The sequence below is a fragment of the Ranitomeya imitator genome, chromosome 10 (genome assembly GCF_032444005.1).
Source record: "Ranitomeya imitator isolate aRanImi1 chromosome 10, aRanImi1.pri, whole genome shotgun sequence".
In the NCBI taxonomy this organism is placed as follows: domain Eukaryota; kingdom Metazoa; phylum Chordata; class Amphibia; order Anura; family Dendrobatidae; genus Ranitomeya; species Ranitomeya imitator.
The window spans coordinates 31,163,985-31,189,758 of NC_091291.1; the positions used below are offsets into that span (position 1 = coordinate 31,163,985).

Sequence of the window (25,774 nt, forward strand, 5' to 3'; positions counted from 1 at the left end):
GGTTGGGGCTAAAGTTAGGGTTAGGGTTGGGGCTAAAGTTAGGGTTAGGATTACATTTACGGTTGGGATTAGGGTTAGGTGTGTGTCAGGGTTAGGGGCGTAGTTAGGGTTATGGTTGGATTAGGGTTGTGTTGGAGTTAGGGGTGTGGTTAGGGTTGGGATTAGGGTTAGGGTTCTGTTGGGGTCAGGGGTGTGTTGGTGTTAGGGGTGCGGTTGGGGTTAGGGGCGAGATTGGGGTTAGGGGCATATTCAGGTTAGGGGTGTGGTTAGGGTTATGGGTAGTGTTGGGATTAGGGTTAGGGGTGTGTTTGGATTAGGGTTTCAGTTATAATTGTGGGGTTTCTACTGTTTAGGCACATCAGGGGCTCTCCAAACGCACCATGGCGTCCGATCTCAATTCCAGCCAATTCTCCGGTGAAAAAGTAAAACAGTGCTCCTTCCCTTCCGAGCTCTCCCATGTGCCCAAAAAGGGGTTTACCCTAACATATGGGGTATCAGCGTACTCAGGACAAATTGGACAACAACTTATGGGGTCCAATATCTCTTGTTTCCTTTGGAAAAATAAAAATTTGGGGGGCTAAAAAACCATTTTTGTGGGAAAAACATTTCTTATTTTCACGGCTCTGCGTTATAAACTGTAGTGAAACACTTGGGGGTTCAAAGTTCTCACAACACATCTAGATAAGTTCCTTGGGGGGTCTAGTTTCCAATATGGGGTCACTTGTGGGGGGTTTCTACTGTTTAGGTACATCAGGGGCTCTGCAAATGCAATGTGACGCCTGCAGACCAATCCATCTAAGTCTGCATTCCAAACGGCGCGCCTTCCCTTCCGAGCTCTCCCATGCGCCCAAACGGTGGTTCCCCCCACATATGGGGTATCAGCGTGCTCAGGACAAACTGGAAAACAACTTTAGGGGTCCAATTTCTCGTTACCCTTGGGAAAATAAAAATTTGGGGGGCTAAAAAAAACATTTTTGTGGAAAAAAATGATTTTTTATTTTAACGGCTCTGCGTTATAAACTGTAGTGAAACACTTGGGAGTTCAAAGTTCTCACAACACATCTAGATAAGTTCCTTGGGGGGGTCTAGTTTCCAATATGGGGTCACTTGTGGGGGGTTTCTACTGTTTAGGTACATTAGGGGCTCTGCAAACATAATGTGACACCTGCGACCATTCCATCTACGTCTGCATTCCAAACGGCGCTCCTTCCCTTCCGATCTCTGCCATGCGCCCAAACGGTGGTTTACCCCCACATATGGGGTATCAGTGTACTCAGGACAAATTGCACAACAACTTTTGGGGTCTAATTTCTCCTCTTACTCTTGGGAAAATACAAAACTGGGGCTAAAAAATAATTTTTGTGAAAAAAAATATTTATTTTCACGACTCTGCGTTATAAACTGTAGTGAAACACTTGGGGTTCAAAGCTCTCACAACACATCTAGATAAGTTCCTTAAGGGATCTACTTTCCAAAATGGTGTCACTTGTGGGAGATTTCAATGTTTAGGCACATTAGGGGCTCTCCAAACACGACATGGTGTCCCATCTCAATTCCAGTCAATTTTGCATTGAAAAATCAAACGGCGCTCCTTCCCTTCCTAGCTCTGCCATGCGCCCAAACAGTGGTTTACCCCCACATATGGGAAATCGGGGTACTCAAGACAAATTGCACAACAACTTTTGTGGTCCAATTTCTTTTCTTACCCTTGGGAACAGAAAAAATTGGGGGTGAAAAGATAATTTTTGTGAAAAAATATGATTTTTTATTTTTACGGCTCTAAATTATAAACTTCTGTGAAGCACTTGGTGGGTCAAAGTGCTCATCACACATCTAGATAAGTTCCTTAGGGGGTCTTCTTTCCAAAATGGTGTCACTTGTGGGGGGTTTCCACTGTTTAGGCACATGAGGGGCTCTCCAAACGCAACATGGCGTCCCATCTCAATTCCAGTCAATTTTGCATTGAAAAATCAAACAGCGCTCCTTCCCTTCCTAGCTCTGCCATGCGCCCAAACAGTGGTTTACCCCCACATGTGGGGTATTGGCGTACTCAGAACAAATTGTACCACAACTTTTGGGGTCCATTTTCTCCTGTAACCCTTGGTAAAATAAAATAAATTGGAGCTGAAGTTAAAAAAAATTTGTGAAAAAAGTTAAATGTTCGTTTTTTTAAACATTCCAAAAATTCCTGTGAAACACCTGAAGGGTTAATAAACTTCTTGAATGTGGTTTTGAGCACTTTGAGGGGTGCAGTTTTTAGAATAGTGTCACATTTGGTTATTTTATATCATATAGACCCCTCAAAATACCTTCAAATGTGATGTGGTCCCTAAAAAAAATGGTGTTGCAAAAATGAGAAATTGCTGGTCAACTTTTAACCCTTATAACTCCCTAACAAAAAAAAAATGTGGTTCCAAAATTGTGCTGATGTAAAGTAGACATGTGGGAAATGTTACTTATTAAGTATGTTGTGTGACATATCTCTGTGATTTAAGGGCATAAAAATTCAAAGTTGGAAAATGCAAAACTTTCGCCAAATTTCCATTCTTTTCACAAATAAACGCAGGTAATATCAAATAAATTTTACCACTATCATGAAGTACAATATGTCACGAGAAAACAATGTCAGAATCACTGGGATCCGTTGAAGCGTTCCAGAGTTATAACCTCATAAAGGGACAGTGGTCAGAATTGTAAAAATTGGCCCGGTCATTAACGTGCAAACCACCCTTGGGGCTTAAGGGGTTAAACACAGCTGGCCTCCAATGAAGGAGTAGGACCATCTCACGGAGGATCACATGGAAATGGACAGCATGTGACTTAAATATGAGTGTCTGAGCAAACGGTCTGAATACTTATGACCATGTGATATTTCAGTTTTTTTTAATTAAATTTGCAAAAATTACTACATTTCTGTTTTTTTCAGTCAAGAGGTCTGAATACTTTCCGTACCCACTGTATATCAGAAAGACCTCGTTTGGAGTACAGAAGATGGCAGTGATGGTGATGGGTCAGCTCAGCACCTGTGTGTCACTAAATCTGGGGAGAAGCTGATGCAGAACACTCAGAGGAAGAGACAGGAGCTGCCCCATCACTGCCATCATCTGTACTCCAAATGAGGTCATTCTGATATAAATGCAGCAGGAGGCAGGGAATGGGGAAAAACAGATGTTGAGCTGACCCAACACTGCAATGATCTGTACTCCAAATGAGTACGTTCTGATATCAATGCAGCTAAAAGCAGGGAGATCAGCTTTTCTCCATTCTGAGCTTGGAAACTCGTACACTACCGTTCCAAAGTTTAGGGTCACTTAGAAATTTCCTTACTTTTGAAAGAAAAGCACAGTTTTTTCCAATGAAGCTAACATTAAATGATTCAGAAATACGCTCTATACATTGTTAATGTGGTAAATGACTATTCTAGCTGCAAATGTCTGGTTTGTAATGCAATATCTTCATAGGTGTATAGAGGCCCATTTACAACAACCATCACTCCAGTGTTCTTATGGTACTTTGTGTTTGCTAACTGTGTAAGAAGGCTAATGGATGGTTAGAATACCCTTGAAAACCCTTGTGCAAGTATGTTAGCACAGCTGAAAACAGTTTGGCTGATTAGAGAACCAATAAACCTGACCTTCCTTTTAGCTAGTTGACAATCGAGAGCATTACATTTGTTGGTTCCATTAAACTCTCAAAATGGACTAAAAAAATAACTTTCATGTGAAACTCGACATCGACAGTCTGTTCTTGTTCTTAGAAATTAAGGCTCTTCCGTGCAAGAACTTGCCAAGAAACTGAAGATTTCCTACAACGGTGTGTCCTACTCCCTTCAGAGGAGAGAACAAACAGGCTGTATCCAGAGGAGAAAGGCAAGTGGGAGGCCCCGCTGCACAACTGAGCAACAAGACAAGTACATTAGAGTCTGTAGTTTGAGAAATCGAGGCCTCATAGGTCCTCAACTGGCTGCTTCATTAAATAGTACACGCAAAATGCCAGTGTCAACGTCTACAGTGAAGAGGTGACTCCGGGATGCTGGCCTTCAGGGCAGAGTGGCTAAGAAAAAGCCATATCTGAGACTGGCGAATAAAAGGAAAAGATTAATATGGGCAAAAGAACACAGACATTGGACGGAGGAAGATTGGAAAAAAAGTGTTATGGACAGATGGAACCAAGTTTGAGGTGTTTGGATCACACAGAAGAACATTTGTGAGATGAAGAAAACTGAAAAGATGCTGGAAGAGTGCCTGACGCCATCTGTCAAGCATGGTGGAGGTGATGTGATGGTCTGGGGTTGCTTTGGTGCTGGTAAAGTGGGAGATTTATTGAATAAGGAAGGCTATCATTCAATTTTGCAACGCCATGCCATACCCCGTGGACAGAGCTTGATTGGAGCCAGTTTCATCCTAGAACAGGACAATGACACAAAGCACATCTCCAAGTTATACAAGAACTATTTAGGGAAGAAGCCGGCAGCTGGTATTCTATCTGTAAAGTTTCAGAACTTCCCATGTTTGACAAAATTATAAAAAAAAAGTTTACTTACTCTATAAAATGAAGTGGATGCAGCAGTATCACATCACTTTAGAAGATGGCAAAATCCCTTTAAAGAAATGCTAAAGGAAACACGTCGGTAATGTCTGCATCTAGAAGTGATCAATACGACTCCACAATCATCATTTCTGAATGATGAGATGTAAGGGCAGGAATTAAGCTATTCATTTAATATTTTATGTTTTGGGACTTGGATGTTGTGTGAAATCGGTATGAGTCTGCTCCTTATTGTCGCTTCACTGCCATCACATTTACCTTTGCATAGTTGAACTTCATCCTTTTAATGCATATCATTATTTAAAGGGGTTGTTAAAGGTGACACTCAAGTAGTACCAGACCGTAGCCCTGCGACAAGACATGACAGTTTATTATTATATTTTTATACAACCTCAGTAAAGCAACATATTATACTCCCAGCACGCAGGTGATTGTGCCAGGGGAAGCTGTCGTAGTTGTACATTTTTTCCTCTAGCGGCCACTACTGGAGAAAATTAGTATTACTATGGAGTGAAACTAAGAAACCGTGTTATTAAAAGAAGCGTTTTACTGAGTTGCACACAAAGCACTTTTGCTCAGAGCCGTATTACAAGCAGCCATTAAATGTTGCAGACAAGTCTGTCTAGAAATAATTTTCTAATAAAGTCCAAAAAAATGCTAAATATAAATATGTGAACTCACCGGCATGTGACCAAAGCTCTATTCAAAAGATTAGCAAAAAGATTGGCCCTTTCCTTGGCGCCATAGTCCTAGGTACCCGTTGCCATCATAAGGTCACCGTGAGGTATGTTATAACCTCACCTTATGACGTCACATGAGTCCAAGGAACTAGGCTTCATGTGACATCTTGAAGTTGCGGGAGGCCAGGTAATCGTAAGAGGCACCAAGCGGGCCAACAACTGAGGAAGTTTGCGCAGCCCTCGTCTGGGCACCATGAGGTGCCGAGGTGCAAGCTGGACCAGGGTAGTGTGATTTTTTTATTCAAATTTATTATCTAGCAATATGCAAAAGAATAAAAAAATATATATCTCTATGCACTTGCACATGAAAAAATATTAAGATTTTTAGGCAGAGAAAATTCTCTAATGGACAACAGTGTAGCTGTGGCTAACTGTTAGTGGTTCTGCATCTTACTTTACAGGTACTGAAATTAACACCCTGCAGAGACTCATTCAATTATAAGAAGAAGCCACTACTACAGTCATGGCCGAAAGTGTTGGCACTCTTGAAATTGTTCCAGAAAATTATTGCAATTGCATGTTTGTTTCATTTCTGTGTATTGAACAACACAACAATATAGAGAAAAAAAAGGCAAATTGGACATCATTTCACACAAAAACACTAAAATGGACAATATTGTTGGCACCTTTCTTAAATTGTGGGTGAACAACTTTGTTTAAAGCATGTGATGCTCATTCAAACTCACCTGTGGCAAGTAACAGGTGTGGGCAATATGAAAATCAGACCTGAAACCAGGTAAGAAGGGGAGATGTTGACTCAATACTTGCATTGTGTGTCTGTGTCTGCCAGACTAAGCATGGAGAACAGAAAGAGGACAAGAGAACTGTCTGAGGACCTGAGAAACAAAATTGTTGAAAAATATCAACAATCTCAAGGTTAAAAGTCCATCTGCAGAGATCTTGATTTTCTTTTGTCCACTGTGCGCAACATAATCAAGACGTTTACAACCCATGGCACTGTATCTAATCTCCCTGGATGTGGACAGAAGGGAAAATTTGATGAAACGTTGCAACACAGAAGAGTCTAGATGGTTGATGAGCAGCCCAAATTAAGTTCCAAAGAAATTGAAGCTGTCCTGCAGGCTCACTGTGCATCAGTATCAGTGTGAACTATTTGTCGACATTTGAATGAAAAAAAAAAAAACGCTATGGCAGGAGACCCAGGAGGACCTCACTGCTGACACAGAAACATGAAAAAACTAGACTACAATTTGTCAAAATGTATGTGAGTAAGCCAGAAACCTTCTGGGAAAGTCTCTTATGGATAGATGGGACCAAGAGAGGGTTTTTTGGTAAAATACATCACTCTACTTTTTGCCAAAAATGGAATGAAACCTACAAAGAAAAGAACACAGTACCTACAGTCAGATATGGTGGAGGCTCAAATATGTTTTGGGGTTATTTTGCTGCCTCTGGCACTGGGTGCCTTGACTGAAGATTACCAAAGGATTTTGGGTCGCAATGTAGTGCCCGGTGTCAGAAAGCTGGGTTTGTGTTCTAGGTCATGGGTCTTCCGTAGGATAATGACCCCAAACATACACACACCCAGACATTGATGGAAACAACACACTGGACTGTTCTAAAGTGGTAGCAATGAGTCTGGATCTAAATCCAATTGAACACCTGTGGAAGGATCTTAAAATTGCTGTTGGGAGAAGGCGCCTTCAAATATAAGAGACATGGAGCAGTTCGCAAAAGAAGAGTGCTCCAAAATTCCAGCTGAGAGGTGTAAGAAGCTCGTTGGTGGTTATAGGTAGTGACTAATTGCAGATATTTATTCCAAAGGGTGTAGAAGCAAATATTAAATTGAGAGTGCCGACAATTTTGTTGGGCCATTTTGGGATTTTCTGTGAAATTATGACCAATTTGCCTTTATTCTCAGTTTTTTTTCTGCTTTGTTCCAATACACACAAAGGAAATAAACAAAGCACGTCTAATTTTAATAATTTTCTGGGAGAAATACTTCATTTTCTGGAAGAACGTCAAGAGTGTTAATACTTTCGGCCATGACAGTATTTGTTTCTTCTACATTTTTGCGTGTCCTTCAGTTATTGCAGGTCTGGAGGAAAAAAATGGTGGAAGAGTAAATGACAAAATTATGTACATATGATGATTAAAGGGCAAAGTGACAGTTTCTAGTTCTCCAACAGAACGAAATGCTTTGTGCAGGAGCTTCTCGGGTATTTTTTTTTTTTGCAGAAATGCTTCATGTGTTTTAGTCCAGTACAGATATCCCGTTCCGCTCACTGTTGATGGCCGTGATAAGGCAAAGCTTTCATTGTGCTACAGCAATACCTTTTCTTTTGTCTTCATACTGCTCTTGCAAAGCCGACTTGATTACTGTCTCGGTCAAAGATGGTGTAATACCGACCAATGAAGACATCCCCAAAGATCCAAATCGGACCGGCAGGAGGTTGGATATCCAATCCCATGAATCCACTCAGGCATACGGTCTTTCCCATCTTTGAAATCTGTAGAGACAAGATGGATAATTATGAATATGATAGCATTTATTAGCCTGGTGGACTCACTGGAGGGTCCTCATTTCTGGTTACTAGAGAAGAGCGGTGTTCAAGTCGAACTGTTCGCAAATTTCAAATTCGAGCTGTTTTGGGCGGTGTTCGAGTCGTTCGTCGAACCCGATCAATTTGCTTAAAATTCGGCTGTTCGAGTTTCTGTTCGATAGCTGTTCGTTCACCAAAAACCTCGGTTGATTTGCACATTAAAACTGTTTATCATTGTTAATAGACTGTTTCAGTGTATAGTGGGCGGGGGGGCGGGGGATAGATCTGTGCTGAAATAACGCCGATCTCCATTTTTTTTTCGTTCCCGCATTTACAGTGGGGCGGTGCAGTCTCTCAGCCTATCAGCAGTGCGCACACACACAGCAATGTGCATGTGATGCACACAAGCAAGGGCATGTGTCATTGGCTGTGTATGTCACATGTCCTCCTTGCCCTATAAGAACCAGCCATTTGCCCCATCGCCACCATTTCCTCACTGCTGCAGCTTAGTGTTAGACTGCACCGCTGCTGCTGTGGGCGCTATACAGACTAAGAGTGTTTTTTTTGGAGCGAATTGTCAGAGAGATAGGTTTAGGGAGTCAGGAGGAGTCGGGACTAGTTGTAATATCAGCCCTTTTCAGGGTAGGTTACAGCAGTTCATAGCACTGATTGCCAGGCAGATCTGTGCCAGTGCTGTGCATGTGTTTGTCACAGCATTTGGTGTAATCCAGCTCAGCCAATCCTTTTGGGCCTAGTAGCATTGTCTGATAGTCATCTGAGTAGCCCGCCTGTGAAGCTAGCTACACCGCCTGTGTATCTCAATTTTCACTGCATCTAATCCAGTTATTAGTTTTGGGCCTAGGAGCAGTGTCTGCCTGTCAGCAGAGTAGCCCAGCCACCCATCGCCTGTTTACCAGGAAATCCTTTTGGGCCTATTAGCAATTTCTGCTACTCAGCAGCGTACCCCACCCATGAAGCAAGCTACACCGCCTGTTTACCTAAGTACTATTTTTTAACGGCATTTGGCCCAGGAAATCCTTTTAGGCCTAGTAGCAATTTCTGCTACTCAGCAGAGTACCCCACCCATGAAGCAAGCTGCACCGCCTTCTTTATTTCTCAATCTAACCCCTCGGCTCTGGGGTGTCCACTCTCCCTCCAGCTCTCTCCTTCTCACAGGTGGACTACCGCGTGTTTTCACACTGTGGCAAATCTTTTGGGCCCAGGCATAACATATAGTAACATAGTAACATAGTTAGTAAGGCCGAAAAAAGACATTTGTCCATCCAGTTCAGCCTATATTCCATCATAATAAATACCCAGATCTACGTCCTTCTACAGAACCTAATAATTGTATGATACAATATTGTTCTGCTCCAGGAAGACATCCAGGCCTCTCTTGAACCCCTCGACTGAGTTCGCCATCACCACCTCCTCAGGCAAGCAATTCCAGATTCTCACTGCCCTAACAGTAAAGAATCCTCTTCTATGTTGGTGGAAAAACCTTCTCTCCTCCAGACGCAAAGAATGCCCCCTTGTGCCCGTCACCTTCCTTGGTATAAACAGATCCTCAGCGAGATATTTGTATTGTCCCCTTATATACTTATACATGGTTATTAGATCGCCCCTCAGTCGTCTTTTTTCTAGACTAAATAATCCTAATTTCGCTAATCTATCTGGGTATTGTAGTTCTCCCATCCCCTTTATTAATTTTGTTGCCCTCCTTTGTACTCTCTCTAGTTCCATTATATCCTTCCTGAGCACCGGTGCCCAAAACTGGACACAGTACTCCATGTGCGGTCTAACTAGGGATTTGTACAGAGGCAGTATAATGCTCTCATCATGTGTATCCAGACCTCTTTTAATGCACCCCATGATCCTGTTTGCCTTGGCAGCTGCTGCCTGGCACTGGCTGCTCCAGGTAAGTTTATCATTAACTAGGATCCCCAAGTCCTTCTCCCTGTCAGATTTACCCAGTGGTTTCCCGTTCAGTGTGTAATGGTGATATTGATTCCCTCTTCCCATGTGTATAACCTTACATTTATCATTGTTAAACCTCATCTGCCACCTTTCAGCCCAAGTTTCCAACTTATCCAGATCCATCTGTAGCAGAATACTATCTTCTCTTGTATTAACTGCTTTACATAGTTTTGTATCATCTGCAAATATCGATATTTTACTGTGTAAACCTTCTACCAGATCATTAATGAATATGTTGAAGAGAACAGGTCCCAATACTGACCCCTGCGGTACCCCACTGGTCACAGCGACCCAGTTAGAGACTATACCATTTATAACCACCCTCTGCTTTCTATCACTAAGCCAGTTACTAACCCATTTACACACATTTTCCCCCAGACCAAGCATTCTCATTTTGTGTACCAACCTCTTGTGCGGCACGGTATCAAACGCTTTGGAAAAATCGAGATATACCACGTCCAATGACTCACCGTGGTCCAGTCTATAGCTTACCTCTTCATAAAAACTGATTAGATTGGTTTGACAGGAGCGATTTCTCATAAACCCATGCTGATATGGAGTTAAACAGTTATTCTCATTGAGATATTCCAGAATAACATCCCTCAGAAACCCTTCAAATATTTTACCAACAATAGAGGTTAGACTTACTGGCCTATAATTTCCAGGTTCACTTTTAGAGCCCTTTTTGAATATTGGCACCACATTTGCTATGCGCCAGTCCTGCGGAACAGACCCTGTCGCTATAGAGTCACTAAAAATAAGAAATAATGGTTTATCTATTACATTACTTAGTTCTCTTAGTACTCGTGGGTGTATGCCATCCGGACCCGGAGATTTATCTATTTTAATCTTATTTAGCCGGTTTCGCACCTCTTCTTGGGTTAGATTGGTGACCCTTAATATAGGGTTTTCATTGTTTCTTGGGATTTCACCTAGCATTTCATTTTCCACCGTGAATACCGTGGAGAAGAAGGTGTTTAATATGTTAGCTTTTTCCTCGTCATCTACAACCATTCTTTCCTCACTATTTTTTAAGGGGCCTACATTTTCAGTTTTTATTCTTTTACTATTGATATAGTTGAAGAACAGTTTGGGATTAGTTTTACTCTCCTTAGCAATGTGCTTCTCTGTTTCCTTTTTGGCAGCTTTAATTAGTTTTTTAGATAAAGTATTTTTCTCCCTATAGTTTTTTAGAGCTTCAATGGTGCCATCCTGCTTTAGTAGTGCAAATGCTTTCTTTTTACTGTTAATTGCCTGTCTTACTTCTTTGTTTAGCCACATTGGGTTTTTCCTATTTCTAGTCCTTTTATTCCCACAAGGTATAAACCGCTTACACTGCCTATTTAGGATGTTCTTAAACATTTCCCATTTATCTGTATTCATATTTCTGAGGATATTGTCCCAGTCTACCAGATTAAGGGCATCTCTAAGCTGTTCAAACTTTGCCTTCCTAAAGTTCAATGTTTTTGTGACTCCCTGACAAGTCCCCCTAGTGAAAGACAGGTGAAACTGCACAATATTGTGGTCGCTATTTCCTAAATGCCCAACCACCTGCAGATTTGTTATTCTGTCAGGTCTATTAGATAGTATTAGGTCTAAAAGTGCTGCTTCTCTGGTTGGATTCTGCACCAATTGTGAAAGATAATTTTTCTTGGTTATTAGCAGAAACCTGTTGCCTTTATGGGTTTCACAGGTTTCTGTTTCCCAGTTAATATCCGGGTAGTTAAAGTCCCCCATAACCAGGACCTCATTATGGGTTGCAGCTTCATCTATCTGCTTTAGAAGTAGACTTTCCATGCTTTCTGTTATATTTGGGGGTTTGTAACAGACCCCAATGAGAATTTTGTTACCATTTTTCCCTCCATGAATTTCAACCCATATGGACTCGACATCCTCATTCCCTTCGCTAATATCCTCCCTTAAAGTGGACTTTAGACAAGACTTTACATAGAGACAAACCCCTCCTCCTCTCCGATTTTTACGATCCTTTCTAAACAGACTGTAACCCTGTAAGTTAACTGCCCAGTCATAGCTTTCATCTAACCATGTCTCGGTTATTCCCACTATGTCAAAGTTACCTGTAGATATTTCTGCTTCTAGTTCTTCCATCTTGTTTGTCAGGCTTCTGGCGTTTGCGAGCATGCAGTTTAGAGGATTTTGTTTTGTTCCAATCTCCTCGCTGTGGATTGTTTTAGAAATGTTCTTACCTCCCTTCTGAGTATGTTTTCCTGGGTCGTCTTTGTTCGAGTCTAATGTTTTTCTTCCCGTCCCCTCTTCTTCTAGTTTAACGCCCTCCTGATGAGTGTAGCGAGTCTTCTGGCGAATGTGTGTTTCCCAGGTTTGTTGAGGTGTAGTCCGTCTCTGGCGAGGAGTCCATCATACCAGTAATTCACACCGTGGTCCAGGAATCCAAATCCTTGTTGTCTGCACCATCGTCTTAGCCAGTTGTTTGCATCAAGGATCCTGTTCCATCTCCTGGTGCCATGCCCGTCTACTGGAAGGATAGAAGAAAAAACTACCTGTGCATCCAGTTCCTTTACTTTCTTCCCCAACTCTTCAAAGTCCTTGCAGATTGTCGGTAGGTCCTTCCTTGCCGTGTCATTGGTGCCAACATGTATCAGAAGAAATGGGTGGACGTCCTTGGAGCTGAAGAGCTTTGGTATCCTATCGGTCACATCCTTGATCATCGCACCTGGAAGGCAGCATACTTCTCTTGCAGTTATGTCCGGTCTGCAGATGGCTGCTTCGGTGCCTCTCAGTAGTGAGTCTCCCACCACCACCACTCTTCGTTGCTTCTTGGCTGTACTTTTTGCTGTCACTTGTTGCTGTGTGCCCTTTTCTTTTTTGCTTGCTGGTATTGCTTCATTCTTAGGTGTGCCATCTTCATCCTCTACAAAGATTTGATATCGGTTCTTCAGTTGTGTGGTTGGTGATCTCTCCATGGTCTTCTTGCTTCTTTTGGTCACATGCTTCCACTCATTTGCTTTTGGAGGTTCTCTGACACTTTTTGCACCTTCTGTGACCAGTAGAGATGCTTCTGTTCTGTCTAGAAAGTCTTCATTCTCTTTGATGAGTTTCAAAGTTGCTATTCTTTCTTCCAGACCCCGCACCTTTTCTTCTAAAAGGGCCACTAGTCTACACTTCTGACAGGTGAAATTGGATTCTTCTTCTGGTCGATCTGTGAACATGTAGCACATGCTGCAGCTCACCATGTAGGTTGTCACATCTGCCATGTTGCTCCTAGATCCTGCTGACTTGCTGTGTGTTTTCCTTCTTGTGTAATCTACTCAGCCAAGCTCTCTTGCAATAATGTCCTACAGGCAAAAATTTGCGCGCCGTAAGGCGCGCGGTTTGGTGATGCTTTCGAAGCAGCTGGTCCCGGCTGTACCCAACGATCTTCTAGCTTAGGGAGACTTCGCTTCTCCCAGAAGGCACCTGGAATATGCAAATTAGCCTCCTGAAGCTTGAATCCCTGGTTTGGTGATGCTTTCGAAGCAGCTGGTCCCGGCTGTACCCAACGATCTTCTAGCTTAGGGAGACTTCGCTTCTCCCAGAAGGCACCTGGAATATGCAAATTAGCCTCCTGAAGCTTGAATCCCTGGTTTGGTGATGCTTTCGAAGCAGCTGGTCCCGGCTGTACCCAACGATCTTCTAGCTTAGGGAGACTTCGCTAAGAAGTCGTCGAGGTAATGGATAATATGTGCCGCCTTAGAAACGTCCATGACGACACATTCGAGGAAGCAACTAAACGCCTCAAATAGGGAGCAGGATATGGAGCACCCCATGGGCAAACAGCGATCTATGTAGTGTGCTCCTTCACAGAAGCAGCCCAATGGGAGGACACTATTCAGAGGCACAGGTAGTAACCGGAACGCCCCCTCAATGTCTGTTTTGGCCATTGGGGTGCCCCTTACCAACTTCTTGACCTGCCTGATTGCCTCGTCAAAGGAGGTACAGTACATAGTACTGTACTTGGTTCCGGGTCGATGTTGTCGTTTACTGACCTGCCCCTTGGATATGACAAATGGTGGATTAGTCTGAATGTATTGGGTTCATTTTTGGCATAACTTCCAACGGGGGTACCACTACGTCTTCTAAGGAAAGTGTTCTGAATGGACCCGCCGCCATTCTACCTAAAGATATTTCTTTTTTTAGTCAAGACGTCTGGGTGTTGGTAGAGTGAGTTTACATTTTTACTCCAGCCTTTCTTGATTTTAGAAGGTCATGACATGCCTATATCTGTGTCTCCTCCTCCTTTTACTCCTCCACCTCTTTTCTTTTCGCATGACTATATGTAGTTGTGACTTTTCCATGTGTTTGTTGTGTCTTCTGAGCAGTTTGTAAGCTTTTGGACACCTTTTAAGGTGTTTTCTATGTGTTTTCCATGTGTTTGTATGTGTTTGTGTTTTCCTGCCATTGGTTTCAATGGGGTTCGACGGTGTTCGTAGAACGTTCGACGAACATTCGTCAAACAAGTCCCTGTTCGACGAACCGAACCCGAACACTAGGGAGGTGGCTCAACACTACTGGTTACCCCATCTGCCATTACCATTGTCTGCTGTTCTCATCTACTGAAATGGAAACCAGTTTAGTAACCAAAAAGTCAGGGTCTGGGTGGCGTTATGGTCCCGGTGTCCGTTTTCTCATCCACACCCAGTCCACGTCTGCTGGTCTACAATATACGTGAGGTCCTCACCTGCAGTACGTAATCTACTCCGGTAAGATTGTACTGCCGTCCTCCCAGGATAAAAGTGATTGTGGGCAGAGATGATACTTTATCACAGTCAACCATGTACTATTCAAAAGAAAGAAACATCATAAAAAAACTATTTACATACAGATATAAAAGTCAAAAACATTCCAATATCAACTATACACAAATGTTAGATAAAAAACAGTGCAGCCACATGATGTTACAGGATTAGTGATATTTCCTATAAATGTGCAGCCACATGATCTGTTACAGTATTAGTGATATTCCCTATAAATGTGCAGCCACATGATCTGTTACAGGATTAGTGATATTTCCTATAAATGTGCAGCCACATGATCTCTTACAGGATTAGTGATATTTCCTATAAATGTGCAGCCACATGATCTGTTACAGTATTAGTGATATTCCCTATAAATGTGCAGCCACATGATCTGTTACAGGATTAGTGATATTTCCTATAAATGTGCAGCCACATGATCTGTTACAGGATTAGTGATATTTCCTATAAATGTGCAGCCACATGATCTGTTACAGGATTAGTGATATTTCCTATAAATGTGCAGCCACATGATCTGTTACAGGATTAGTGATATTTCCTATAAATGTGCAGCCACATGATCTGTTACAGTATTAGTGATATTCCCTATAAATGTGCAGCCACATGATCTGTTACAGGATTAGTGATATTTCCTATAAATGTGCAGCCACATGATCTGTTACAGGATTAGTGATATTCCCTATAAATGTGCAGCCACATGATCTGTTACAGGATTAGTGATATTTTCTATAAATGTGCAGCCACATGATCTGTTACAGGATTAGTGATATTCCCTATAAATGTGCAGCCACATGATCTGTTACAGGATTAGTGATATTCCCTATAAATGTGCAGCCACATGATCTGTTACAGGATTAGTGATATTTCCTATAAATGTGCAGCCACATGATCTGTTACAGGATTAGTGATATTCCCTATAAATGTGCAGCCACATGATCTGTTACAGGATTAGTGATATTCCCTATAAATGTGCAGCCACATGATCTGTTACAGGATTAGTGATATTTCCTATAAATGTGCAGCCACATGATCTGTTACAGGATTAGTGATATTCCCTATAAATGTGCAGCCACATGATCTGTTACAGGATTAGTGATATTTTCTATAAATGTGCAGCCACATGATCTGTTACAGGATTAGTGATATTTCCTATAAATGTGCAGCCACATGATCTGTTACAGGATTAGTGATATTTCCTATAAATGTGCAGCCACATGATCTGTTACAGTATTAGTGATATTCCCTATAAATGTGCAGCCACATGATCTGTTACAGTATTAGTGATATTCCCTATAAATGTGCAGCCACATGACCTGTTACAGTGTGAGTGATAGTGTCATCTCTCACCTCGCCATTGAACAGTGGAAGTGCTCCTATAGCCAAGTGAAGTGCTCTGATTTCTGCGGCTGGACCTGTAATCAAAGACGTTCCGGTGTCCACTATGGCCTGGCAGCCTCCTTTACACAGGATGAGTTGGTTTCCAACTCGTACTCTAAAGAGGGAAAAATGTAACTTGGAAGATGGCTTAGAAGAAGAGAGATAAGGGTTACAGAACTTTCTAATGGATACACTGTTTGTATGCTATGCCTGTGATACGTAGAGGCTGTAGAAGTCAAACAGCCCAATGTTTTTTGGAGTCTTCTTTAAACCCTACTACAAAAATTCTGGAGTAACAAAAACACATGCATTTAAGAAAGAAAAGGCCCTCAAATGTTCATATGTTTATACAGAACCCGTCAGTGAGAAAATTAAAAAATCATATTTATATGTACCGAGGGTTAATCTGCAGGTAAATACCCCCTTTTTGTATTTGTGTTAAAAGGTGCATTTAAAGTGAATGTTTCATCAGAATATGATCTGTTTAAATTAGGTTTTTGTGATTTTTTTTTTTTGGCCATGTACGGTATCTTTTTTCCCATATCATGATCTGTAAAAAAAATTGAAATCTTGCAATTTTCACACTGAGGCTTTTTTTAGATTCAAACTATCTGTAGTTTCATGAAAATCCTCAATGAACAGACCTGCGACCCTATCTTTTGTATTGAAGTGTCTAATGAGCGTGTGCAGAGGTCATTGTGAAGGGAGGGGGAGCAGGGGAGCTGTGGCATCGCCTATTATGATTGGTGGATCCTATGTTATCAGCTGTTTTTAGAGCTGTAACCTGTCATTGTAATCCTGCCTCTGATGATAAGGAGTCTGCGGAAAACTCTTCATGAAAGAACAGGTCTAAAATAAAGTCCAATTGACCAGTGTGAAAATGTATTCTAATATAGTAAAAAATTTCCATTTTTTTTTTTTAAATAGATGTAACACGAAAACCTGATATACACTATAGGTCATGTAATGAGGACTGTTTCCGTTTAAAAATGTATTTTTTTTGTGTAAGAAATAATGACTAGAATGAATAAGAACTTACTCGTCAGTCTTGATTTGCCAGAAAGCCATGCGCGTTACATTCAAGTAATGGAAGTCCCCTGTATAGTATTTAGAGTCGGTACCACCAAGTAAAAGTTCACCTCCAACTGGAGCAGTAGGATCTCTTAAAAAAATGGAAGCATGATGTATCAGTGTATTTCAGGAATTGGGGAGTCGTGCAATCAGTTTTATCTTAATCTTGAGTCAAAGGAAACTTGTTTGCATGTTTTTGCTATTTTATCTGAGAACAGCATAATGTAGAACCCGAGACCCTGATTCCAGAGATGTGTCACTTCCTCGGCAGCTTGTGAGAGTTTCCAGTGTTTTATCAGCAGGAGATTATCACTGCAAGACTAGTTGTCTTGTGCCAGGCAGTCCATCTAATCTGTATAACCCCGCCCCCACCACTGATTGGCAGCTTACTTACAGTATACACAGGCATCTGCCAATCAGAGGAGTGGGCGTGGTTATATATCTACAGAAGAGAAAACAGGGATCTATCACAATGTATTTCCTTATTCCAATAATCCTAGATTTATAGAATTTTTGTTTGGCTCTTGGCCTTTTATGATATCACAATTAGAGTTGAGTGAATTTTCAATATTTGGCTCAGACTATTGCTTTGTATTTGCAATACTCGCCGAACGCCATTGGAGTCAATGGGAGAAGAAATGAGCGAATACGTTCGGAACCGATCATCAAACATAAATTCGGCACGAATAGGGTACCAATATGGCAAATTCAGATTCCGCGATCGTTTCCGAACATATTCGCTCAACTCTAATCACAATGTGATATCTGTAATATTACATAGATTTAGTGCAGGATTTCCAATAAACGCTAACACCCGTCACTCGGGTCTCATTGTTTTGGCTGCAGCGGTCACATCACTGCTGGAGCCAATCACATGGTAGATGGCATGAACAGCTGAGCTCAGTGATTGGCTACAGTGGTGATGTCACAGTGGTGGTTTGAGTAGTGGTGGACAGACGGCGTCGGACCCAGGGAGGACGAGTAAAACCCTAAGTCAAGGTATTGTGCACCGGCTTCCCGCATTCGGGGCACCAGTCTCTCCAGCCTCCTCCGAGCTGACCACTTGCTTTAGGACTATCCTTGAAATGATACCTTACAATTTACGATGACTTTGCAATATACCCATATCTATAATAGCCGGAACCGATGCGTGCCAAGAGAGAATAAATGCCACGGAGAGCTGCCAGCCAGGGACGCAATCGCTTGTGCACAGAGTTTACACCATGAATGCAGATCGAGAACCTCAGACATTTTCTGAACGTATGACATTAGCCACTGAGTGTTTGCGTGTGTAGTACTAATTAGTAACTACGACTGTCATAAATTCATTAGTAACATTTATTCAGATGGTGCAGGGCTAATGATGGGACATCGTTAAATAGATCCATCCTTATGTAACATGCGGAATATGGATTTTCCTATCACAGTGTCTCGCTCTCGTTCCCTCCTTAACGCCCTGAACTGGTGCCAAGCTGATTAATACCAGCCAATACGTTATTCTACCCTTACTGGCCCAGACTCAGAGAACAGCAGGTACATTGACTGCGACTAAGAACTGGCATCCACAGCTTCCTATTCAAGAAGGAATGGCGAAATAATAGAGAAGCAGTCTATTAGATAAGCATAAAATGACCACATTCACACTGTTCGTGAGAAAGACCGGTCCCCGATAATCAGTATGTCCAAACAGGCCGCCAAAAAACCCGACAAGTGAGCAAAAGGCTCATTACTAGGGTGAAATAATAATCTATGCGCACAGAACGATCATATTAAAGGGAACCTGTCACCATCTGCGCACGCGCGGCATCCCGCGGCCATTTTCCTGAAGCCGAGTTCGAATCTCGGCTTCAGGAAAATGGCCGCCGCGATGTCCATCTGCGCACGCGCGGCATCCCACGGCCATTTTCCTGAAGCCCTGGGAAGCAGGAGACTCCATCTGCGCACACGCGGCCTCAGGAAGATAGCCGTGCCCACCGAGAAACCGCTGAATAGCGGCGAGCGCGCTCTTTTTCTACAGCTGCGCAGTGCATTCAGCACTTGCGCATGCGAGAAGCACTATGCCACCAACGGGAACATAAGCAAGATGTGGGGGAGAAACAGCGCTGTGACCACGCCCATCCGACCTGACCAGCCTGATTGACAGGCGAAAAAGGCCACTTTTGTAAGGTATTTCGGCAGCATAGGTAGGGAATCAGGGGACAAAAAATACCCTATTGTAAAGCACAGCTCAGGCCCTATTTAACGGTATTTTTATCTCCTACTGAAAAAACGGGGTGACAGGTTCCCTTTAATGATCGTTCTGTGCACATGGTCAGCCTGTCTAAATACGCCATGGAAACACTGAGGGTTGGCTTCTATGCAGCCTATGGGCGGTTGATTCGACAGTCGACAGCACCTTTAGAATTATATTTACTTAGAATATTGGTGATGTTTTCAATACTTATTTCACCTGCTGAATGTGTTTTATTACAACGCACTAAAACGGTTGACCTGAGGTCCACGAAAATTTATTAGAACCGGGTGATGGCATCATGGGGGGAAACAATAGGGACAGAGGGAGCCTCCTCCATCTGGTCAACCACTTAGGTGGTACAGTCACTATTGTCCGAAGCATCTAAAATGTCAGAATCGGATTTATGGCCGATCCAGGCTGTTGCGGTGAGTATTAGATGTCATTTACAGTTGACACTCACTTCACATGGAGCAGGCTCAGCTCTTGAGCCTGCTCTATATGCTAACTGCAGTGACCAAAGTTACAGTTGATGCCAATCTTACTGACGTTGCCTTGGAATGATTATTTACGATGGTAAGATGGACAATTTTACGACCCAGGTTTTACAAAGTCAATCTTGAATTTTAGTTTAATGGGGTCAGTCTGACATTTTGAATAAGCACGGCAAGTCCGATCGCAAGACGGCTCCGAATAAAACCTCTGACACAGATGTTGAGCCATGCCCACAACACGATGTACGAACAGCTAGAACATTTCTCACCTATTCAAGTAAAATGAAAAGACGTTCTTCTCAACCAATTTCTGGCGCATCATGTTGTCGAACAGAGGCTGGACGCCATCAACAGAGATGTTAGGGTAGCCCATACCGAGGATGCCATCAAACTGGGCAGCAACGAAAACAAACCCAGGCTGCTTTACTGCCTCAGCAAACGTCTGATTCACAACTTGCAGCTCGCCGATCTGTAGAAAGGATCAACATGGTGACATGGAAACGGAAATACGACCTAACATATGCACGCAACCTCTAGAAAAATTACAATAGTTATATAATTACCCGCTTTTTTTTATTTTTTCCATGGTGCAATGATGTAAAATATGTGCACCACAATGATAAAATATATGAGAAAATTTGAGAAAGTTGGGCACGGACGTGTGACATATATCATAGAGGAAAGGTGTAGAAGGCTTGGACAACCGCTTGACCCATGAAGGGGCTATTCCCATCTTCATAGATGGATGGAACTTTAGGAGATCACAGCCCAAGAAATTCATTGGGATATGAGGAACGGAGCTTGAAATGTGTTGGCCCACTGGAAGTCACTGTAGTTTGGTCACCACAAGCCAGGGCAGATATAGACCCCTCAACAGTATGCATCAGAATCACTAACCTTGGCTCGAAAACATTTCAAGCTCTGTTTTAGTCAAAAGCCACTAAAACATATCATGTGTCATAAAAATTAAAATTAATAATGCATGCCCGGCAGCCGACCACTTCAATTTTCAGCACCTCAGCCTCTGGAAAAAAAAAATCCATCTTTATTTAATTATGGGAAGCTTATGTTCACCACAGAAGCGATTGCTCCAGAGCTTCTCATCGGTGGTCTCATTTATGCAAAAACAGGGCTGATATTTCTGTGGCTCATCACCTCCAATGCAAAATAGCCCTTTAAAAGCCATCTAAAATTGTGTCCTTCACAGATGTTCTTTTTTCTCATCAGAAAAATAGGACCGTTTTTCTCAGATGGACCTGTGTGCACCTGCCTTTAGAGTGAAATTATTTGTAAGCCAGACCAATGTGCAAAATATGCTCCAGCAAGCGCAGTGGCATAGCGTGGGTTGCCTGCGCCCAGGGCAAGGCAAGAATTACACCCCATAAGTGCCAACTTTAAGTAAATAATACCTCCAAAGAGCCCCCTTTAGAAATTAATAATGCCACCAGAGTGCCCTCTCCAAAAATAATGTCATTTTTTTTGCCACCTACCCAAAGTTTAGGTAATGTGCTTATAACATCTTTAGATGCCAAAGTACCCACTGAGTTTTTGAAGCAGAAGATGTTTGAAGAAATCGGTGGCTGTGTTTTTAAAGAAGCATCTTCTTTATCGACTTCTCTGACATTTTGTGGAGTCTTTTTTAATATACAGAAATACACTCAGTACCAATGTTTTCTGGCTGATGTTTTGGTCACTGTTGAATGTTGGTTGTGCTTTCACACTCGTGGTAGCATGAGACAGACTCTACAACCCACACAAGTGGCTCAGGTAGTGCAGTTCATCCAGGATGGCACATCAATGTGAGCTGTGGAAAGAAGGTATGCTGTGTGTGTCAGCGTAGTGTCCAGAGGCTGGAGGCGCTACCAGGAGACAGGCCAGTACACCAGGAGATGTGGAGGGGGCTGTAGGAGGGCAACAACCCAGCTGCAGGAACGCTACCTCAGCCTTTGTGCAAGGAGGAACAGGAGGAGCACTGCCAGAGCCCTGCAAAATGACCTTAAGCAGGCCAAAAATATGCATGTGTCTGCACAAATGGTAAGAAACCGACTCCATGAGGATGGTCTGAGTGCCCGATGTCCACAGATGCAGGTTGTGCTCACAGCCCAACACCGTGCAGGATGCTTGGCATTTGCCACAGAACACCAGGATTGGCAAATTCACTGATGAAAGAAGGTTCACACTGAGCACATGTGACAGACGTGACAGAGTCTGGAGATGCCGTGGAGGGTGATCTGCTGCCAGCAACATTCTTCAGCATGACCGGTTTGGCAGTGGGTCAGTAATGGAGTGGGTGGCATTTCTTTGGAGGGCCACACAGCCCTCCATATGCTCACCAGAGGTAGCCTGACTGCCATTAGGTACTGAGATGAGATCCTCAGACCCCTTGTGAGACCATATGCTGGTGCGGTTGGCCCTGAGTTCCTCCTAATGCAGGACAATGCCAGACCTCATGTGGCTGGAGTGTGTCAGCAGTTCCTGCAAGATGAAGGCATTGAAGCTATGGACTGGCCCATTCCCCAGACCTGAATCAGATTGAACACATCTGGGACATCATGTCTCGCACCACCCACCAAAGTCACGTTGCAACACAGACTGTCCAGGAGTTGGCGGATGCTTTAGTCCAGGTCTGGGAGGAGATCACTCAGGAGACCATCAGCCGCCTCATCAGGCGCATGCCCAGGTGTTGTAGGGAGATCATACAGGCACGTGGAGGCCACACACACTACTGAGCATCACTTCCTTGTCTTGAGGTATTTCCACTGAAGTTGGATCAGCCTGTAACTTCATTTTCCACTTTGATTTTGAGCATCATTCCAACTCCACATCTCCGTGGGATATTAGTTGTGATTTACATTGATAATTTTTAGTTTTTATTGTTCTCAACACATTCCACTATGTAATGAATAAAGATTTACAACTGGAATATTTCATTCAGTGATATCTAGGATGTGGGATTTTAGTGTTCCATTTATTATTTTGAGTAGTGTATATATACAGTACAGACCAAAAGTTTGGACACACCTTCTCATTTAAAGATTTTTTCTGTATTTTCATGACTATAAAAATTGTAAATTCACACTGAAGGCATCAAAACTATGAATTATCACATGTGGAATTATATACTTAACAAAAAAGTGTGAAACAACTGAAATTATGTCTTATATTCTAGGTTCTTCAAAGTAGCCACCTTTTGCTTTAACTGCTTTGCACACTCTTGGCATTGTCTTGATGAGCTTCAAGAGGTAGTCACCGGGAATGGTCTTCCAACAATCTTGAAGGAGTTCCCAGAGATGCTTAGCACTTGTTGGCCCTTTTGCCTTCACTCTGCGGTCCAGCTCACCCCAAACCATCTCGATTGGGTTCAAGTCTGTTGACTGTAGAGGCCAGGTCATCTGGCGTAGCATCCCATCACTCTCCTTCTTGGTCAAATAGCTCTTACACAGCCTGGAGGTGTGTTTGGAGTCATTGTCCTGTTGAAAAACAAATGATGGTCCAACTAAATGCAAACCGGATGGAATCGCATGCCGCTGCAAGATGCTGTGGTAGCCATGCTGGTTCAGTATGCCTTCAATTTTGAATAAATCCCCAACAGTGTCACCAGTAAAGCCCCCCCACACCATCACACCTCCTCCTCCATGCTTCACGGTGGGAACCAGGCATGTAGAGTCCATCCGTTCACATTTTCTGTGTTAAACAAAGACACGGTGGTTGGAAGCAAAGATCTCAAATTTGGACTCATCAGACCAAAGCACAGATTTCCACTGGTCTAATGTCCATTCCTTGTGTTCTTTAGCCCAAACAAGTCTCTTCTGCTTGTTACCTGTCCTTAGCAGTGGTTTCCTAGCAGCTATTTTACCATGAAGGCCTGATGCACAAAGTCTCCTCTTACAGTTGTTGTAGAAATGTGTCTGCTGCTAGAACTCTGTGTGGCATTGACCAGGTCTCTAACCTGAGCTGCTGTTAACCTGCGATTTCTGAGGCTGGTGACTCGGATAAACTTATCCTCAGAAGCAGAGGTGACTCTTGATCTTCCTTTCCTGGGGCGGTCCTCATGTGAGCCAGTTTCTTTGTAGCGCTTGATGGTTTTGCCACTGCACTTGGGGACACTTTCAAAGTTTTCCCAATTTTTCGGACTGACTGACTTTTATTTCTTAAAGTAATGATGGCCACTTGTTTTTCTTTACTTAGCTGCTTTGTTTCTTGCCATAACACAAATTTTAACAGTCTATTCAGTAGGACTATCAGCTGTGTATCCACCAGACTTCTGCACAACACAACTGATGGTCCCAACCCCATTTATAAGGCAAGAAATCCCACTTATTAAACCTGACAGGGCACACCTGTGAAGTGAAAACCATTCCCGGTGACTACCTCTTGAAGCTCATCAAGAGAATGCCAAGAGTGTGCAAAGCAGCCATCAAAGCAAAAGGTGGCTACTTTGAAGAACCTAGAATATAAGACATATTTTCAGTTATTTCACACTTTTTTGTTAAGTATATAATTCTGCATGTGTTAATTCATAGTTTTGATGCCTTCAGTGTGAATGTACAATTTTCATAGTCATGAAAATACAGAAAAATCTGTAAATTAGGTGTGTCCAAACTTTTGGTCTGTATTATATATATATATATATATATATGTCTTGTGGACAGAGGAGACCAAGATAGAGCTTTTTTGTAAAGCACATCATTCTACTATTTACTGAAAATGGAATGAGGCCTACAAAGAAAAGAACACAGTACCTTCAGTCAAATATGGTGGAGGTTCAAAGATGTTTTGGGGTTGTTTTGCTGCCTCTGGCACTGGCTGCCTTTACTGTGTGCAACATATCATGAAATCTGAAGATTACAAAACGGATTTTGAGTCGCAATGCAGTGCCCCGGGTCAGAAAGCTGTGTTTGCGCCCTAGGTCATGGGTCTTCCAGTACGACTCTAACCCCAAACAAACTTCTAGAAGCCCCCAGAAATGGATGGAAACAAAGCGCTGGAGAGTTCTGAACTGGCCAGCAATGAACCCAGGTCTAAATCCCATTGAACACCTGTAGTGGGATCTTAAAATTGCTGCTGGGAGAAGGCGCCTGTAAATATGAGAGATCTGGAGCAGCTTGCAAAAGAAGAGTGCTCCAAAATTCCAGTTGAGAGGTGTAAGAAGGATGTTGATTTCTATATTAAGTGATTGATTGCAGTTATTTATTGCAAAGGGTGTGCAACCAAATATTACATTGCCAACATTTTTGTCCAGACCATTTTTAGATTTTTCTGAGATATTATGTCCAATTTGCCTTTTCCTCCCTATTTTTTGTGTTTTTTTCAATACACACAAAGGAAATAAATATGTGTATAGCAAAAGATGTGCAATTGCAATAATTTTCAGGAAAAAATACTTCATTTTCTGGAACAATTTCAAGGGCGCCAACACTTTAGATCACGATTGTAAGCAAGTGGATTCCAAACAGAAGCTGCCTGAAAAATGGTCACTTCTTCTAGCCACTTTCCTGCTTTCGAAGCCTGAAGAGCTTAAAAAAAGCTCAAAAAGATGGAACATGTGCACAACAAGCTGCTTTAGCATTGCTGTGCATATATTAATTTTTTATTTATTTAAGTCTTAAATGACTGGAGCTAAGTTCTTCCGACTTCACAGATAACTAGAAGAAATGTGGTAGCCAAGTATGCCTGCTTCTTGCCATTATCAGAAGAGCATCTCCGAACTGGAGAAAGGATTGGTCATGCTAAATATCCAAAATGCTGTTAGGTTGCCATTTAATGGATCTGCAAACAATTATTGGAGAAGGGACCCTTGGTTATTTTTTTGCGGAGGAGCCTCCACCAACCTAGATCCAACGCTGACAGTCCCATTCGAGTACCAATGAGAAGATCTAACCTTCAAACAATTTGATACGGTGAGAACTTACTGTGACCGTATCCTGGCTCAAGAATCCAGTGAGACTTCCAGTTCCATACTGTATTGAAAATGTTGTATCATTCTTTTTGTAAGTGTTGGAGGCCCCAGAATTATATTTTTTGTGGAACCCTGCGAAATAGCAAAGCAGTAAACATTATT

The 25,774-nt window shown here is 42.4% G+C and overlaps 1 protein-coding gene across 2 annotated transcripts in view; it reads right to left on the reverse strand.

The window, feature by feature from the left end:
* Positions 1 to 4,900: 4,900 nt before the first annotated feature.
* LOC138650946 (cathepsin D-like) overlaps positions 4,901 to 25,774 on the reverse strand; it is a 150,432-nt gene continuing 129,558 nt past the window's right edge. Inside the window, exons 4-9 of one of the 2 annotated variants that reach the window (XM_069740834.1) lie at positions 25,626 to 25,744; positions 19,983 to 20,182; positions 16,958 to 17,080; positions 15,889 to 16,033; positions 14,466 to 14,564; positions 4,901 to 7,759 (exon numbers count right to left, since the gene is read on the reverse strand). In XM_069740834.1, coding sequence (XP_069596935.1) covers positions 7,598 to 7,759; positions 14,466 to 14,564; positions 15,889 to 16,033; positions 16,958 to 17,080; positions 19,983 to 20,182; positions 25,626 to 25,744 — 848 coding nt within the window. In that variant the 3' untranslated portion in view covers positions 4,901 to 7,597. The remainder of the gene's footprint in view (positions 7,760 to 14,465; positions 14,565 to 15,888; positions 16,034 to 16,957; positions 17,081 to 19,982; positions 20,183 to 25,625; positions 25,745 to 25,774) is intronic. The other variant, XM_069740833.1, reaches the window with a different exon arrangement.